This window comes from Cervus canadensis, chromosome 5 (assembly GCF_019320065.1).
Source record: "Cervus canadensis isolate Bull #8, Minnesota chromosome 5, ASM1932006v1, whole genome shotgun sequence".
Lineage (NCBI taxonomy): Eukaryota > Metazoa > Chordata > Mammalia > Artiodactyla > Cervidae > Cervus > Cervus canadensis.
Genome location: NC_057390.1, coordinates 91,101,513 through 91,120,867, shown reverse-complemented (window position 1 = coordinate 91,120,867; position 19,355 = coordinate 91,101,513). Strand labels below are relative to the sequence as shown.

At 37.1% G+C, this 19,355-nt stretch overlaps 1 protein-coding gene across 6 annotated transcripts in view; it reads left to right on the top strand.

The window, feature by feature from the left end:
- The window catches only part of SCAI (suppressor of cancer cell invasion), a 121,904-nt gene that overhangs the window by 59,706 nt on the left and 42,843 nt on the right, over positions 1 to 19,355 (top strand). For 5 of the 6 annotated variants that reach the window (XR_006269558.1, XR_006269557.1, XM_043469548.1 and 2 more), the window contains 6 exons: positions 11,967 to 12,062; positions 12,591 to 12,677; positions 14,127 to 14,225; positions 17,491 to 17,587; positions 18,736 to 18,834; positions 18,991 to 19,143. Coding sequence is in view for 4 of the 6 variants with exons in the window: in XM_043469548.1 (XP_043325483.1) it covers positions 11,967 to 12,062; positions 12,591 to 12,677; positions 14,127 to 14,225; positions 17,491 to 17,587; positions 18,736 to 18,834; positions 18,991 to 19,143 (631 nt within the window). In the remaining 2 variants the exon portion in view is untranslated. The remainder of the gene's footprint in view (positions 1 to 11,966; positions 12,063 to 12,590; positions 12,678 to 14,126; positions 14,226 to 17,490; positions 17,588 to 18,735; positions 18,835 to 18,990; positions 19,144 to 19,355) is intronic. The other variant, XM_043469549.1, reaches the window with a different exon arrangement.

The following is a 19,355-nucleotide window of genomic DNA, read 5'->3' as shown; positions in this document are numbered from 1 at the left end:
TTTCACAAACATTTGTTAAATGAAGGGTTCCAAAGACAGTGTTCCTAACTCCTACACTCTGCTGCTTCCTATTTTGTGCTACAGAAGAGGTCCTTGAGATCAGCTTTTTCTTTTGCTGTGTTGATTAATTGCATCTTTTTAAAGAATTATTTTCTTTCACTATTATAATTCAAAAAACAACCCCTCTAGGCCCAGGTTTTAAGTCTTTTTTTTTCCTAGAAGGTTGTAGAACTTTTAAATTGCATACTTAAAGTTTTGTTTCTTTGTTCCACTTCATTATCCAGGTATATCTTGTTTTTTCGACATTTACTTGGCCTCCAGTATGTACCATATTCCATATTAGGTACAGATAATTTGAAAATAAAACTGACAGTCCCTGCCCTCAAATAATCTGCGAGGAAATTATAAAAATACAGAATAGGGGGAAAAAAAAACCCTTCAAGCCCGTGGCAACATTCTACTCAATGTTAGCCTCAGATTTACCCTATCTGTTAAGCAAATTTCCTATATATCTCCATGTTCTTGTTTCTGAAGGTAGTAAGAAAACTTAAAGCATTCGTAGATTTTAGGAATAAGAAAGCATTTAAAAGTTTGCATGAAAATCCCTACCATAACTTATGACATGTGCCTCTCAAACTCCTTATTCTCAACTCTTAAAACATTATCATTGTTAAAATAACTCTGACACCTTCGTTTATGTAGTAACATGTATCAGTGCTGTGTTCCTTTTATCAGACATTAATATACCCTTGTACAGATTTGTTTATCCAGGCATGAGTTGCTGAACATTTAAGTTATTTTGTACTTTCTGCTGTTACGAGTAATACTGCAGGAACATTTGCGTATCAGGTTTTGCGTGGACATGTGTTTCCAGTCCTCTTGAATACACATACCTCAGAGTGAAAATGCTGGCTCATACGGTACTCTAAGTGTAACCTTTTGAGAAACTTCTAGACTGTTTTTCAAGGAGGCTGTAGCACCAGGAGTGTGTGGGGTTCCAGTTTCTCCACATCCTCCAACACTTGTTATCGTCCGTCTTTATGATGATAGCCATCCTAGCGTGTATGAAGTGGTATCCCCTTATGGCTTTGTTTTGCATGTCCCTAATAACTAACGATGTGAGCATCTTGTCATGTGCTTATTAGGCATTTTTATGTCGTCTTTGGAGAAAATTGATCATTTTTCAAATAGATTTATCTTTTTATTTTTAAATTGTAGTCATTTTCTGTATGTTGTGCATACAAGTCCCTTGTGATGTGTAATGATTTGCAGGTATATGTTTTCCCATCCTTTGGTTATCTCATCAGTTTCTTAATGGTGTCCTTTGAAGCACAAATGCTTTAATTTTAATAAAGTCCAACTTGTCATTCTCTTTCATCACTTGTACTTTTGGTGTCACATCTAAGAAATCATTGCCTAACCTGAGGTCACTGAAATGTTTTCTTCTAATAGTTTTGTGGTTTTAGCTCTTACAGTTTGATATGTGAACCATTCTGTGTTAGCTTTTGTATATGATGAGATCATAGGCATTTTTTTGTGAGAAAACATATTTTTACAGTTGATTGTATTTCTTTCATTTTTTTCTTTGTTTGTTCCTTGTTTCTCCTTACCTGTTCATACTTGTAATGCTTAGATTGAATTTCCAATTTAAATCCTCTAGAACCTCTACTTTCTTTTGATTTTCATCTCTATTCTTTTTCTCAGTATTTTTGGAAAATGTCTTCAATTTTCCCATAATACACCCAGCATGTTTATCTTGTCATATCAGTGGTTTTTGCTAGACTGCTTTTGAAAAAAACTAGATACTGTGTATTTGATCCAAAGTTTACTAACTTTTCTACCTATATATGCAAATAAGACAGACACTAGAAATTTTGATGTGTTTGTGAACGGAAATTGTTTTTTTTAGTATGTCTGAGAAGCATATTAAATTTAGCAGTGGCATTTCTCTTCTTAAAGAGATTTATTTTCCTAATCTGATTCTGAATCATAAATGAATCATAAAGTTCAAGCGGTCTCCCACTGGAGACTCTACTGGACTCAATCACCCTGTGGCTGCTATAATAGTAACGACAGAACGCGTATCCACACAGCACTCTATAGTTTATAAATCACTTTCAGCTGCGTCTTTATCCTTTGGCCGCATACCAAAAATGCGTTGCCTAAAAATGAATTGTTTTATTTCACCTTCTTTTTCAGTGTTTTGGTTGTGTAAATATATTTTACCAGCTCAGATCTGTTACCATTCTTATTTCTTGTTTGTTTGTTTTGACTGCACCTTATGTCTTTTGGGATCTTAGTTCCCTAATCAGGGCTTGAACCCCGGCCTGTGGCGTTGATAGCACTGAGTCTTCACCCTTAGACTGCCAGGGAGTTCCCTCATTTTGATTTTTTTAAAGTGCCGTTTTAACTATAACACAGGTTTTATTTATTTTAAAACTAACTGCAGAGTGAACTTGTTTCTGTGGAAACAGGAGGAAACCTTAATACATGGAAAAATTGTGTGAGATCTGATCTTTAGGGCTATTTATTCACTGTCAGAGAAATTTATTATAATGCTTAGGATACCTTTTTCAGTTTAGTTCTTGTGTTAGGGGGAGAACACACTGACTGAAACTGCCCACCCTAGCTAGGCACCATAGTAACCATTTACATGAGTTCATTAATGACAGAAGATACCGGTAAGGAACACGATCTAATAAGCCACCACCAACTGGAAGAGCTCAGAAGAGGTCAAAAGGGAGACATCACATGTCCTACCACCTCCCAGAATCCTTCTCGCTGGCATCCATCTTGGCTGGGCAATCTGTGTGCCACAGGAGGGACTCTGAATCAGAACGACTGGCCAAAGACCACCCAGAAGTTAATTCTGTGACCATAAAACCTGAGACTGCAAGCCACATAGCAGAGCTGTCCTCCTGGGTTCCCCTACCCTCCCGCTCTCCACCGGGCGTCCTTTCCCAATGAGAGTCTCTTGCTTTGTCAACATGTGTGTCTCCTCAGTTCATTTCCAGTGTTAGACAAGAGCCCCTTTTGGGGCCCTGGAAGGGGTCCCCCTTCCTGCAACACCTGAGCACTTAAAACTATATTGGATTCAGGGATTGATCTTTTCATACAACTCAATATCAAAAAAACCAACAATCTGATTAGAAAATGATCAGAGGATCTGACTGGTTCTTTTTCCAAAAAAACACATACAGATGGCCAACAGATACATGAAAAGGCTCTGAACATTGTTAGTCATCAGGAAAATGCAAATCAAAACCACATGAGATACCACCTCACACCTGTAAGAATGGCTTATCAAAAAGACAAAAAATAACACATGTGGAGAAAGGGAGCCCTTGCATGCTGTTGGTGGGAATGTAAATTGATGCAGTCACCATAGAAAACAGTGTAGAGGTTCCTTAAAAAGTTAAAACTACCATAGCATCCAGCAGTTCTACTTCTGAGCATTTATGCAAAGAAAATGAAAACACTAACTTGAAAAATTATATACACCTCCATGTTCATTGAAACATTATTTATAATAGCCAAGATATGGAAATAATGTATCCATTGACAGATGAATGGATAAAGAAATCATAGAATATATATATATAGTATGAATATTCTTCAAGCATTAAAAATTAAGGAAATATTGAAATTTATGATAACTTGGATAGACCTTGAGGGCATTATGCTTAAGTAAGTCACACAGAGAAAGACAAATACCATATGATCTCACTTCATGTAGAATCTAAAAACAACAGCAGCAAAAACCAGAACAAAACGCAAAAGAAACAACTGAGCTCATGGATACGGAGGACAGACTGGTGATTGCCAGAGACAGGAGAGAGCGACACGTATGCAGTGGGTGAAGGAGGTTGAAAAGTGCAAACTTTCAGCTGTATTTATACATAAATGTATCATAGGGATGTAATGTACAGCATGGAGACTGTGGTTAATGGTTTTGTTGTTTAGTTGTCTGACTCTTTGCAACCCCATGGACTGCAGCACACCAGGCTTCCCTATCCTTCACTATCTTCAGGAGTTTGCTCAAACTCATGTCCATTGAATCGGTGATGCTAGCCAAACATCTCATCCTCTATTTGTCCTCTTCTCCTCTTGCCCTCCAGTCTTTCCTAGCATCAAGGTCATTTCCAATGAGTTGGCTTTTAGTTGGAGATACTGTGTTGTATATTTGAAAGTTGTTAAAATGGTCAATCTTAAAGCTTCTCATCACAAGAAAAAAATTTTGTAGCTATTAAGGTAATGGATGTTATCATTGTGCCTTACTGTGATCATTTCATGGTATCATTTTGACTGGGAAAAGTGGGTAAGCAAATTCACTAGGGATTTACTTGCAGTGTTTTGTGTGAAGGGTTCCCTTCGTTTTAAACAAGCCTTAATTATTTCTACAAAAATTGTATCTTGGATGAGTAACATAGATATATTCTCTTTGTGCTTCTGGGGTTTTGTTTGAGAGGGATGTGGCTAGTGGCAATGCAGGCCTGTAGTTTACTGAAAGATTAATGCTCTTCATTTTGAAAGAACTTTCATTTCACACACACAGAATAATGTAGGACTATTTTTTATTTATTTATTTTTTAGCTTATTTATTTGGCTGCGCCTGGTCTTAGTTGCAGCACATGGGATCCTTAGTTGCATGTGGGATCTAGTTCCCTGACCAGAGATCGAACCTGGGCCTCCCTACATTGGGAGTGTGGCGTCTTAGCCACTGGACCACCAGGGAATTCCCTAGAACTATTAAGAAGATGTTGGTGGAGATAAAAATGAAAAGTTGACCATGCTATATGGTTAAATTTAAAAAAAAGCAAATTGTGAAAATAGTATGTTTTACATGATCTTGTTTTATCAGTAATTCTCTGTCAAAATTACAACATTCTGTAAGTCATATTAACTCTTAGTGGGGACTCCTTGCTCTCAGCTTTTGGTCTCTTTTCTAGGGTACTGATTTTCTCACGGTGTCTGGTGCATGTGAGTGTGTGTATTTCCTGTGCTTGTTTGTATAAATACAAGTGTTTTGTTCAGTGTTAACTTCGATTGGAAGCGATTGAGAGGTCTCTCTTGATCAGCTCTGTAGGTCTGTGTTAGCTGCCTGTGGTGGTGGCTTGAAGGTATGTGTGGCATTCTTTCCCACACTAGTCTCCAAAGAAGCTCTTTGATTTATGGAAATTAAATGCTTCTGCTTTCAAGTGTTGATGTAGTTTTTGTGCATTTCTTTTGAAATAGACGAGAATATTTGGGAATAACTAAAAGAAGGGTTCTTTTTTTGCCCCTGTCCCCCATATTTGTGTTGGTCTGAGTAGAAAACAGGATCACAGTGCTTACAGAGAACAAGAAATATATCAGTAGTGGTTCGGGACCAGCTTTGGAACTTGGGAAAAAGCAGTGAAGTGGAGTCTAGTCAAAATAGCATCAGCTTTTAACATGGCACCTCTGATTGCCCACCATCCCGTCACTGTTAGTGCTTGTCTTTTGGTTAACTTTCCTTTGTGTTTTTTCTTTTCTTTCTTGAGTTTGTACATTGAAGTATAATACACTTGCAGAAAAGTACATGTATTATAAGTGTAATTTTTGCAAACAACATTCATGGGGCTTGTACTTGTATGATAGGATGTCCAGCACGGCAGCAACCCCCTTGTATTCACTCCCTTGGGCTTTTTAACTGTTTATGAGAAGAGTGAAAAAGTGCATTTCAGTGCATGAAAGACTAGAGTTTCTATATAATGTCTTATTGGGATACAGTAAACTTTCTCTTTACTCTTGAAGGTGTATCTTTCTGCCATATACATATTAAGCTATTCATCCAAGTTGTCAGAGCCTTTTCATTTTCCCAGCCATGAATATCTTAATGGAGTATTTTTCCTGACTGAAAGTACCTTCTTGTAATACGTAGATAATAATCACTTCTATCCACTCACTGTGTAAGAAAACACAGCCTAGAGAGTGAGAAATGGATAAAATGAATGGTGTTTTGCTTATAATAGCTTTTGCATGTAGTTACAGTAGTAATGAAGTGAGAATGATGTTAGAAATAGCTTTGAAGACCATCAGAAAATGATCAAACGCCTAAGCGCTTGCAGGGTTCTAGTTACCATGGTGACTAAGACTGTCGAAGCAGGATGGAATACTTGGTAGGATTATATAAGGCAGCGTCTTGAGACATGTATTTGAGATATGCAGCTGTGTCTACCAGTAGTATCCTTGACTTTTGAAATAGCACAGGCCCGCAGTCACTCATTATTTGTCCCCAGGGGAGCAAATGCCCAAAGCCAAAATAAATGTTGAAAACAATAAACAAACAAACAAACAAACATACATACATATGCAAAGAAGTGCACCAAAGTGAAGTGTATTGGTCTTAATAAAAATTATGGCAGAAATTTTTATTAAACATGCTCCTTAATATTTCAGAATAAAGAAGAAATCATCGCCAGTGCTTTCTTCAACAGCCTATTTTTAGGATGCCTTGGTTACTGTGTAGGTGGGAAAGGATAAGTGAGGAATTAACAGTTTTTCCCTTTGTGCCCGTTCTCCCCTCTCATGTTCTTTCCTCTCTCTTCCCTCTCTTTTCCTTCCTCCTCCTTCAGAATATTAGTGCTTTCCCAGAGGCAAATGTCCGCAGACAGATAATAGTAAAGTGCATGTTATTTCAGAAGTAATACCCTAAACTATCTGTACAAGCTTGTGAGACCTGCGTTTATTTTGTATTGTTGGCTACCCAGAAACAGTTGCACTTGCAGTTGAGGTAGACGGCCACCAGGGTGCAGTAGACGTCGTGATCCTGTGATCTAGAAGACCATTGACTGACAAAAATTTAATGAGCCACAAATGTGACTTAAAGTTTTTGTAGTAGCCAGATTTTAAAAATGTAAAACAAAGAAAAAAGCTCAAGTTAATTTTAACAATATATTTTATTTGATCCAGTATATCCAAAATATTTTCTTTCAACATGTAATCATTTTTTTTTACATTCTTTTACATTCTCTTTTTTTATAGTTTTTGAAGTACACTGAATAGTTTATACTTTCACACATTTCAGTTTGAATTAGACACATTTCAAGTATTCAGTAGCCATATGTGGCTATTGGCCCAGGCAAAATTTCTCCCCTTTAGCTTCTGTCTTCAGAATGATCCACTGTGCTTTCTGATGAATACATGCTGGCTGTTTTGGGGGGGTTTCTTTTTCACGGTCCATCCTCTGTCTCCAAGGTTTCTGGTCTTTCTTCCTGCGCAGATGCTGATAGCCTTCAGTTCTTTTGGCTATTGGTGATTTGTTCCCACCCACTCGTATTTCGGGATTTGAAGGCTACCTTATCATTTATTATATTAGTTTTCTAGGGCTGTCATAACAAAATGCCACATACTAGGTAGCTTAAACAACAGAAATGTATTCTCTCACAGCTCGAGAGGCTGGAAGCCCAAGATCAACGTGTTGGCAGCGTTGGTTCATTCTGAGGCCTCTTCCCTTTGGTTTGCAAGCGGCCGTTCTCCTGCTCTGCCTCAGGCACCTCCCAGGTGCTTCTGTGAGCCCTGACCTCCTGCTTGTTAGGACACAGCTTGCTGTCAGAACAAGTCAGAATGCTTCTGTCAATGGCATCCCAAGAGTGAGCTCCCAGAGAAGGACTTCACTAATGTAGAATCAAAATCTGGCTTATTTTTCTCTATGGCAGAGAGGAGAGAGTATTAGATTACAGACTCAAAGGGGTTATGAATTTCAGTCATAGCTCAATAGTTAACTGGCTATGAGTTCCCAGGCAACCCATTTAAGCTCCCTGCTTCTCATTTTAGTATGTCTGTGTATTTACATATATTTGCACATATCTGCCTGCAATGCGGGAGATCCAGGTTCTATCCCTGGGTTGGGAAGATCCCCTGGAGAAGGAAATGGCAACCCACTCCAATACTCTTGTGTGGAGAATTCCATGGACGGAAGAGCCTGGAGGGCTACATCCATGGAGTCTCAAAGAGTTGAATACAACTGAAGCGACTAACATTTTGCTGAAGAAGCCATGCATTTTAGGACCAGACTAAAGAAAGAGAAGCTGATGAAAGAGACCATTAGAACAGAAAGAGGAAAGGATTACAAGATGCTGAAGAAGTGGTGCGCCAATAGGGAACCTCTAGGAAGGTGACCCTCTAGGGAGGACTGATCTGAGGACTAGAAAGTGGCTGTTGGATTTTAGGTGTCAGTAGGCATCAGTGTGGATGAATTCCATGGACAGAGGAGTCTGGTGGGCTACAGTCCATGGGGTTGCAAAGAGTCAGACGTAACTGAAGTGACCTAGCACGCACACATGCACAGGTATCAGTGATCCTAGCTAATTCACTTTAGTAAAGATGGTTGATTTGTGGAAACTTGTAAGAAAGTTCCTATGATTTGACATCTCAACTTTACGTTTGAATCATCTCTCAGAAGTAGGTTTAATCATCTCCACTACATTTTTTCTCATGTTCTCCCAACTTTTTGTTGATAGAGTTGGGGATTTTAAAAGAGAGTGAGATTAGTGTTGTACTTTCAATTTCCTCTCAAGACTTGTGAAAAGAATATGACCAGCCAATTTATAACATAGGTGCCTTTGCAAAATGTGAAATATAAGGTCATTTAGCTTATGGGCTAATTCACACAGCCCCATTTAATTTAATTCCATGCACCATTAATTTCCCATCTCTACTGACAGTAATAATGACCAAATGATATATTCAGAGTTTAAAACTAGAATCAAGCTCTGAATAGTAGAGGAATTTATCTAAAACTCTTTATAAAGTACATTAGTTAATTTTATTTAGACTCATCATATGAAAGTTGTTTGAATATTAGCTTCTATGGTATGTTTCACTAGAAAAAGGGTGACCATGGGACTTGTCCTTTAGGAGGTTTTTTTTAAAAAAACTTAAACCCTAAACCCTATTTTGAAAAAGAAATTGCTGTCTTTATAACTGATTCTTCATACTGGAGTGGTAGATGCTGTAAATTCTTTCAATGAAAATAGGATAGAATCTAGTCAACATTGTTCACAGCTATAAATCAGAAAATACTTGTACATTACAACTTATGTTTGGAACCTTGTTCTAATCTTTTAGACCACTTTTTTGTGCTTTTAGCCTTCATGGAGAAGTCCCTTCCCCTAAAACCCTTTCCACTAAACACTGAAATTATGTAGTTGTGAAATAAAATACTGAGCTCTAATTCTGTTTTCTCCCTTAATATGATGTATTACTGAGGTTTATTAAATCTGTCAGTTTTGAAAATGCAAAAGAACTTGTGGGCAAATGCTTAGTTGAAAATTTGCCTGGAGACTTTACATAGTATCTTTACAGAAGCATTCAAGGGTTGTCAGTTTTTGTGAAGTTAATGTTGTCTAAAGCTTTTATATAAAATACAGTCTTCCTAGCAGTAACTACTTGGTATGAGTCTTAAAGATTCTCGCAGCAATTTCAATTTTAAAATAACTTATTAGCTCTTCCTAATGCAACCTCTCACTAAAGATCCATGGAGACATAAAAAAGGTAAAAACTTGGGATGAATTTAGAAACTATCAGTAGTATCTATAGTTAACCTATTCTGTAATCTGAAGTGAGTTTCTGTTTATCCTAAAGGTAATGGAAATAAATTTAAAACTGAAGTTACTAGCTCATTCTTGTAATGTAGTCTCTGAAAAGTTTGGTTAGAAAAACCTTTTGCTTTTTTCCTCATTGTCTTAACATCTGGTACAGGAATGCAAATCTTCTTTTACTCATTCCACTTACAGAAATTTGCCTATTATTCATATTGTATAACTCTTCAAGTTTATGAGTAGGATAATGTTTATTGCAGCATTTTTATGACAGTGAAAAGCTGGAAGCAGTGTAAATGTCCATCAGGAAGAGACTGGTTGAGTAAATTGATGCATTAGATACTATATTATACACAGTAAATACTGATATAATTCTATATGCGTTAAAGAAACGTGCTATATTACATTAAAAAGGTATGTTACAGAATATTATATTTAGTGTGATCCCACTTAAGTAAAATAATAGAAAGACTGACATTTAATGTATATAGAAAGCGCATTTTTAATGGTGGTTATTTCTGGGGACTAGAAGGAAGAAGCAATAAACTGTTTTTTATTTCTTGTTTTATACACTGTAGAGTATTTTTGTTTTCTAAGACACTTATTTTCAAAGTTGAAAAAAAAAGAAAAAGATAAAGTCTCTGTGACAAATTGTTTATAAAAGTCATCCCTTCCCCTTGTCTATGCCCATGAGTCATCCCCCTCTCACATTGACACTGGGCTGGGCCATGAATTTGCTTTGGCTGATGGGACAGTACAAATATGATGCAGAAACTTGAAAAGAAAGTTGCATAACAGAGCCACCCTCTGTTTTGCTGCTCTTGGGATCCTTGCAACCACCCTCGTGTAAACAGAGGTAGCCTGTTTTATGATGAGAAACACGTGACCTGGCACCTTAGCCACCAGCCAGGCTAGACATTCAGGGGAGACCATCCACTACCAGCTGTCCACAGTTGCATGAGTGAGATAAGTGTACCATGCTCTAATCAGTGGATGATTATTATTCCTTTATGATATGAAATGCTCTCAAGATTGCATTGGCTCTATCTGTTTGATTTAGGTTAGCCTCCATGTACCAATAGCTAAACCCACAATGTTTTGAGATACTCCCCTCTCTCTCGTAGACTCTGTTACAAATAACTTGAGTTTATCAGGCTTCTACAAGACAGCCAAATCCTTTGATTCTTTCCCCACATCTATTTTGTCCCTTTGAAAGAATGTACTTGGGGCCACTTTCATAAATGTTTTCACAAGCTTTCATGAAGTGGTTTTCCCCCGGGGATGAGACTGTTTAGGTGGCATTTATAGCTATCATTTCTCAGTTGGCTCTTTTACACTTAACATATTAAAAATTGTGTTTTTCAGTATTGAAAGTTCTGGAATTTGTGGATTTCCTCTTTTCCTTTTCAGCCCTGCTCGCAGCTAGTTCTTTAGTGAGTTTGTCTTCCTGATATTTTGTGAAGTGTATCTAATAGCATACTGTTCCCTGATTTATTTGTATACAGCCACCAGTTCATTAGTCACATGATCTACTTTCCAGGTTATTGCAGGCAAATGCACTTTGCCTCTGTATTACAATGTTAGCCTTCAGTGACAGTTTCTTGTAGTTCCATCCCAGTGCTGGTGTCCCAAACATATTTCTTAGGGCAATAACCCAGTCCTGGTTCTGGTTTCTTTTTTAGCAGCTTTTCCTAAATAAGGCTGCTGTAATAACTCCAAAATTTTAGTACCTCACTAGGGATTTATTTCTGACTGTCATGTTAGCTACAAGTTGTCTGCAGTTCTGAGGCCCCATTAAATGTGTTTGACTCTGTGGTCCAGGCTGAGGAACAGCCTTATCTTGGTCTTAGTTCAGAGAGAAAAGTAAAAATGCTGAACCATATAATACATCTTCTATCTTCTTCTCAGACATGTTGTAGATAACTTATATTTCATTGGCCAAAGCAAGTTATATAACCAAGGCCAAGGACAAGGATATATAGTTTCACTTTTGGGAGGGGTGGGAACAGTTGAGAACAACCATACCACCTGTATATCCACTTCTAGATTTACTCCTTAAAGTAGTGTCTTTCCAAGTGCTAAGTTCTTAGCTGAAGACAAACATGGATGTTAACAGTATATAAGATCACCCAAGGAGAGGGGAGATAGAGCTGGAAACCCCATGGGAGAAGATCTACAGAGGAGATGAAGAATGAACTGTCAGAGGCAGGAAAGAGAAACAGGAAAGAACATGTCCTGGACCCCCGCAATACAACTGTTTTTGCTCTAAAAATTGTAACTTTTAAAAATAAATAAGCCTGAATGCAAAATACTCTAAATCTGTCCAGTTTGTATCATCACAAGACTTAATTTCCAAGGAGTATATGAGTTTTAAAATTAATAGATGTTTACTTGTCATTACAGAGATTTGCCACAATATGGACAGAAGCAGTGGCAGTCCTATTTTGGAAGAACTTTTGATGTTTACACCAAACTGTGGAAATTCCAGCAGCAGCATCGGTAAAGGATTTTAAAAGTTTTATGTTAGTCACAGTTTTGACCTTTACTACCTCAGTGCTTTTTATCTTTTCATATCTCATTTCATCTTTGTGACCAAAAGAAAATAAATTGATTTTTTCCCTATTTATTTAAGTTTTCCAAGTGTAATAGTATCTGGTTTTTAAAGACAATATCATATCTGAAATGATTCAGATTAAGTAGGTAGGCAGATTCATGATTTCATTCTGAAATAGATATTGTTTATTGGCCAAAGCCATTTGGGGGAGGGGGTTGCTTCTAATTTCCATGAACGTAGCTCAGAGAAGTTTATTTTTGTATTTCAGCATACTCTAAATAGACACTTTATAAATGGTTTTTGAATTTGAGTGCTTATGTTGAAATCTCATGAAAAATTCATGAATTTCAATTTATGTACTCAAAATTTCATGATGAATTGGGTGATACTTTATCCTGTGAAATTAACAGATTTGGTTATTTTTGAAATTTATAGTCTCTCATTTCTATTTTCTTATCTCCTATGTAAAACAGACAAGTCTTGGATAATCGGTATGGCTTGAAGCGGTGGCAAATAGGGGAAATTGCTTCTAAGATTGGGCAGCTATACTACCATTATTAGTAAGTGAACTGCAAATGGGAAAAATAAAGCGTTCTCCTGATTTAAACACAGCTTGCAGAAATATGCATCGATACATATCTGGTAGGAGGGAAAGTGGATGAATTACACTTGAAATTCTAATAGTTCAGATCATCTTGATTAAGACAGAATTTTAAAGTGACCTTCCATAATCAAAGTGACATTATTTGCTTCAAAGGTTCACTTTCCAAACAGTTCATTTGGTCAGATTCATTTGTAAACTTAAAGGAGTATGACCCTTGGTTTTAGATAAGAAAAATACTAAATGAATTTATGGTTCTTAATGGCTTCACTTGAATCTTGATCCCTTACGGAGACATAACATAACTGGTGTGTTTGTTTGAATGAGTGGTTTTCAGGAGGATACTTTAAAACTGATCCTTGTATGCTATGTCTGAAAGGGTACGTGAAATCAATAAAGATACTTTTGACTACTATAGTCCCACCCATGAGTCAGTGAAAGAAGAGAGTTCCATTTAGTATCCGAACATTGTATTATCATTAAGTGGTATCAGGTGTTTCATAAAAAGGCTTAGACCATTTGTAGTTTAGTGGACCAGAAAATTCCTTCCTCTCCCTGTCTTTTGGCATGCCACCCAGATTCCCACCATTAAAATCACTTTTCCTGGTAGAATGTTTTCTTAAGAAATCCCTTGTAAAATTAGCAGTGTTATTGTGTGTAACTATGTGCTGTGCTTAGTCACTTAGTCGTGTCCGACTCTTTGCGCCTATAGCCCGCCAGGATCCTCTGTTCATGGAGATTCTCCAGGCAAGAATGCTAGAGTGGGTTGCCATGCCCTCCTCTAGGGGATCTCCCCAACCCAGGGATCGAACCCAGGTCTCCCGCATTGCAGATGGATTCTTTACTTTCTGAGCCACCAGGGAAACCCAAGAATACTGAATTGGGTAGCCTATGCCTTCTCCAGTGGATCTTCCCGACCCAGGAATTGAACTGGGGTCTCCTGCGTTGAAGGCGGATTCTTTACCAGCTGAGCTACCAACTATACTTCAATTAAAAAAACAAACTAGAAATGTTGAATAGAAAACCCAACTTATCAGCATCCTATGAAGATTAATATGGATCAGGGTCCATTTCTCAGTCCTCTGGTCCCAGGCCTTTAATCCCAGGAAAGATTTAACTGAGTAGAATGCTGTTTGGAGAGGCCCTTCGAAGAATGAGAATAATGTATACTTTGGGTTTCTGTCAAAAAAGGCTTGGGAGCAGAGGGGAGGTATTTTTTTTTTAAATTATTATTATTATTCTTTTCATACATTTTAAGGGTGATATGATTATTGCTTTGGTGATTCAAATCTAGCGTAGTTGTTCCCATCCCTTCCAGTAGAGGAAGAAAGGAGTAACAAAACAAGTATTTATTATGGTGAAGATTCTGAGACACTGTCATACTTAAGATTTTCTTTCTCTCTCATAGCCTACGCACATCTGAGACCAGCTATCTGAATGAGGCTTTCTCCTTCTATTCTGCAATCAGACAGAGATCTTACTATTCTCAAGTCAATAAAGAGGACAGGTACGCACCTACTGTTTTTAGAAAGAGGAAGATAAAGCACTGAATATTTTTTAGTGTGTGGAAATTAGGCAGAAAAGCACACATTTGTTTATAACTTTTATTCATTTATTGGGCTTTATTGAGTGCCTGCTGTATATGAGGCCTTCTGAAGCATATGGAGGTATGTTACCTAAAAGCAATAAATATCATGGATTTTTACAGATGTCATGGTTTTGACAGATGTCACAATACCAGGGTAGGGTCAGAGCCCAAAGAAGGGTGGGTTATTTCTTTATGAGAGATTGGGGTCACATGAAGTTTCATAGAAAAGAAACAGCTCCAAATGAGGCTTAGCTGATACCTTTGTTCTGTAGCCTATATCATCTTAGTTTGTATACATTCAAAACCTGTTGGAAACTGCCATGTAGGGACTAAAGAAAAGTGTATAATGCTGTTTGATTTTTCTTTTATAAATCCAATACCATTTTGCAGTCATGTAGCTTCACTGTTATGGGAAAAAAATCACGTTAAAGTTATTCATCCCCACTTACTATGTGTCTGGCTTGGTTGGGAGAAGAAAATGAAAAGAAGCTGGACAAGTATCTCTTTTCTTTTTAGATGATTACCTTTTCATGGGAGTCTCAGACACATTTGAGGTGCAGGTAGATTCAGATGAGGATAGAGTTGTTGCAGAAATCAGGATCTGCTGGAGAGTCTTTGTTGCTAGGATTCAAGAATTGTTGAGATCTGAATATTCTCCCTACTCCCAGTAATGGAACTCGCAGTCATCATCTAAGTGAAAAGATTATATTCTGTTAGAAAAAGAATAAACTGTAGTTTTTACGTTTTTCTAGAGAATACTTTGTGGTTGGCTGTCATAAGCTTCCCAGCTAAATAGCAACATTTTGGGGAAAGCCCCACTCTGGTAAATCCCCTTCATTCCCTTGCAAATCTGTTCAGACTTGTCTGGAGAAATTTGCTTGAAACAAGGTATGTAGACGCTGAATTCTACATTTTTCCCCAAGGTCTTTCTTGCTTCATGAAGTTACATCAGTTACTTTTCTTTCAGAATTTTTTGTGGCTTGCTTCACGTATTATCACTACAGATATATTTCTTCTAACTCCCTTTTTTTTTTTTGCATTCATGTCGTATAATTTCTCTGAATTCTTGGTGAGATAAATTATCTCTCAAAAATACAGAAGGGATACGTAAAACTTTATTGACTGAAAAGTACATATAAGCAAAGAACTATTTTAAGCAATAGTAAAATACCTTGTATAATTTGCTTTTATGCATTTTCTAATTTAACACAAGGGAATTGGTCTTAAGGTCCCTTGACTTCAAACCCAACAGTTTGACTTAGTAAAATCACTTTCTGTCCTAAGAGCAAACCAGCCCGTCTGACTTGTTTCCCTGTGCTGCCTCCTAGAGCGGTACAAGTGAACAGAGCTAGAATTATTTGGAACCAGGACGATGAAACCTCTTAGTCTTAGAATCAAACTAACTTAGAATCAAAGGACACTTCAGCATATAAAATCTTGATTTTGTTCCCTGCACCAGAGGAAGGAGTTTGTTCAGTTGGTAAAATTGGTTGTTTCTTAGTTCACACAGAGCTAGGGGGCCATCAAGGTAGCAGTTGGTGACAGCTGCTAAAACCAGCAGCTGGTAGATTAAAACTGAGTAAGAAAGTATTCCACAATTTCACAGTTGCTTTAAGAGGCATCTCTCCTCCAGAGGTCAAGTTCTCCCTGCATTGTCTCAGTACCGAAGGAATTCATGTCAAAGCCAGGAGAAGTGGTACGTTCCAATGACCCCCAAGGTGACTGCCTGTCACCAAATACAAACAGCTCTCAGAATGTCTCAGTTCCATGGCCTGTCCTGTTGAGTGGAGAAGACATTCGTAAATAATCACTTTTCCAAGCTGTAAGCCCCAGTGGTTACGAAGGACGAAGGCTGAACCTGGTTCAGAGATACAGAGAAGGTGAAGTTTCTGAGTGCACAGAGGCTGGAGGGAGATGTTGCAGTCACCCACCTCGAAAAACAATTTCTCAGGCAGATGTGTCAAGAGTCGGCATCTTAAAATTAGTGGTCCTAGCAGGTTGGACAAGGCTGCAGTTCCGGCATGCCAGAAGGACTTTGTCAGAGAGAATCTTGATGGCCCCTTTGGTGGTGACAGAACTGGAGTTTTGTTTGATGGTGGAAAATGTGGATGTGAACTTGAAAACCTGGCCGCCTCCCAGTCTTGATGCTAATGAGGAGGACTTGATGTGGACCCTTCCCAGTGAGATTCACAGGAGGACTTCTTCTTCTGCAGCAGGCAGAAGGCTGGGGGCCGTCATTAAGGTTTTCAGGCTTGATAGGATAGCCTCTCAAGTTTATTGAGTGGATGACCTCGTATTTTCCTGCCTACTATCTTCTCGTCTTCCTATTTATAGTCCTAATATAAACATTACTCTCTCTGGGAAGCCTTCTCTCACCAAGATCCAGTCCTGTGGGCTCAAATAGCATGTTTTGTTTCTCCTATTGATACTGCCAAAATCTTGACTTTCTCTGCCCTCTGAAGCCGAATTAAAAAAATATGGAGACAGAGTTTGGAGGAAATAGAAAGATGCCTTAAAATCCTCAGCCAGCCTAGGGGCAAACACAGTAGGCTTCTGCCTCAAGAACTGTGTCATCCCCCCACCCCGTGAAGAATCTGGGGCAGAAAAGCAAATTTAGTTACAGGCTGCAGATTCAGTTCAGTTCAGTTCAGTCGCTCAGTCGTGTCCGACTCTTGGCTGCAGATTAGGAATGGTTAAAATAAAAACTAGGTGTGACCAGGCCTGCTCCCTCTTCTCTTTCTTCTTTGTTTTCAGGAAAGAAAAGAAAAACTCATTCCTCTTCTTTTCCTTTTCACTGCAACACTATCACTGTAATATTTATTCCACTGTTTTAAGTATTTTTCTGTCTCCTCTATATTTTACATATGTTTCTGTCTATAAGATCTGTGAGGAAGGGACTATGTCTATAGTTTCTTTCTTTAGTAATTTTAATCTACTATTTAGCATAGTACCTGGTGCATCTAAGTTTCATTAGATAGTTGTTGAATAAATTAATGTATGAATGAACAATGTAATGAGTCACTGAGTAAAAAATGTATTAAAAAACTATAGATTATATGAAACAGTGTTTATAACTGTGCAAAATAGGATCAAAAGAGTTTAAAAGCTGTCAGAAAGTTAGAAAAATCAAGTCACGTAATTTTGTTTTTAATCTAATGAATAATTTTCCATTTATCTACCATAGACCTGAGTTGGTAGTTAAGAAGCTACGATACTATGCAAGATTTATAGTAGTTTGTCTTCTTCTCAACAAAATGGATGTTGTGAAGGATCTGGTAAAGGTAAATGTATTTTAATTAAAATCCTGATTTCTAGTTATTTGTTGGTAATTTTGTTTTTTAAAATAGATAAGGTTAAAATAATTTTGATAATCTAAATTATTACAACTTTCAGAGCATGCTAACTTCTGACAAGGGTAATGATAAAAAATTTTTCCAACTCTCTTCATGTTTCAAACACACTTACCAGAGATAATTGTATTAATTTCTTGCTTTTGTCCCCTCAGCTCATTTTACATTTCATCACTCATTAATGAATGGTTGGCAAATGCAAACAAAAGTTAAAATATTTAGTTTAAGATAAAATAATTGAAAAATTAGGTTAAGAACAAGTACAGAATGTTTTATAAAGGTGTTGTATGAATGAGTTTTGGTTATTCCTTCTTTTAGTATGTCTTCTTTATTCTGTCCTTCATTAATTCAGGTAATCAGAGTTAACTGCTTTCTAGATTCACTTAATATCTGGAATTATTCCTTGCTACATTCTGGTTGCACTCTGTATTCAGTTAGTGATTTCAGTGGCATACATCTTGATTTTTTTGGTGCTTAAGTATAACATGCTAGTTTTTTTTTAATTGAAGTGCTGTTGATTTATAGTATTGTCTTATTTTCAGGTGTAAAGCAGAGGGATTCAGTATAACATGCTAGTGTTTTGGGTTTTTTTTTAAATGAAGTATAGTTAATTTACCGTATTGTGTTAGCTTCAGGTATCGAGCAAAGTGATTCAGTATAACATGCTAGTTTTGACAAACTTGCTTCCTCTATCCCCAGTTACTAATAGGACTGTTCCCAAAAGAAACAGTATGATATCAATCCAAAGAATTTATGTTCATTTTTTTAATGTTAAAAATTGGGGGGTTTACCTTTAAGAGTTTCTTTTTAATAAAGTCATTGCTGATTAGCACTGAGCAGTGTGTGTCACTGGGTCTCTATGAAGATCTTATTGATGTGTATCATTTTGGAATTTTTTATTTTGAAGCAAGTTCATGTAATTTTCACTCTTTGTTTTGGTTGTAATTGGTACTGTATATTGATACTAATCAAACTTCTTAACTATAACAGTTTCCATCAGGATTATAGTACAATATAGCCATCTATTTTATGTTTTTTTTTCCTGTAACCATTTTTCCTTTGTGATACTGTGAAACCAGGAACTGTCTGATGAAATTGAAGATTATACTCACCGCTTTAATACTGAAGATCAAGTGGAATGGAACCTGGTACTTCAAGAAGTAGCAGCTTTCATTGAGGTCAGTTCTTGACAAGAAAGGTTGTCATAATTATATAAGTAAATGCATATGTGGTGTACATGTTTATTATGTATATATGTAAAAAAGAAGGAATAATTTGTTACATTGATGTTTTGTCTTGGCTATAAACCACTTACAGTATTGCTTGTTCTCCAGGCGGACCCTGTAATGGTATTAAATGATGATAATACCATTGTTATCACATCTAATCGCCTTGCTGAAACGGGAGCCCCATTGCTGGAACAAGGCATGATTGTGGGACAGTTGTCTCTGGCTGATGCACTCATTATTGGTAATTGTAATAACCAGGTAAAGAATTGTGAAGGAATTACACTTAAAAGTCACCTTAAAAATTAGCACTTTTGATTGTTACAGAATTATGATTTCCTTATAAATATCCTAACATCCATTCAATCCCTGGTTGGAGATCTTAATCCCAAAAGCCCACCCAAACTCTCCAAAAATTAAAACCTTGCCTACATAAAGTTCTATAGAAGTACTATTTAACATGAAAGAGGATG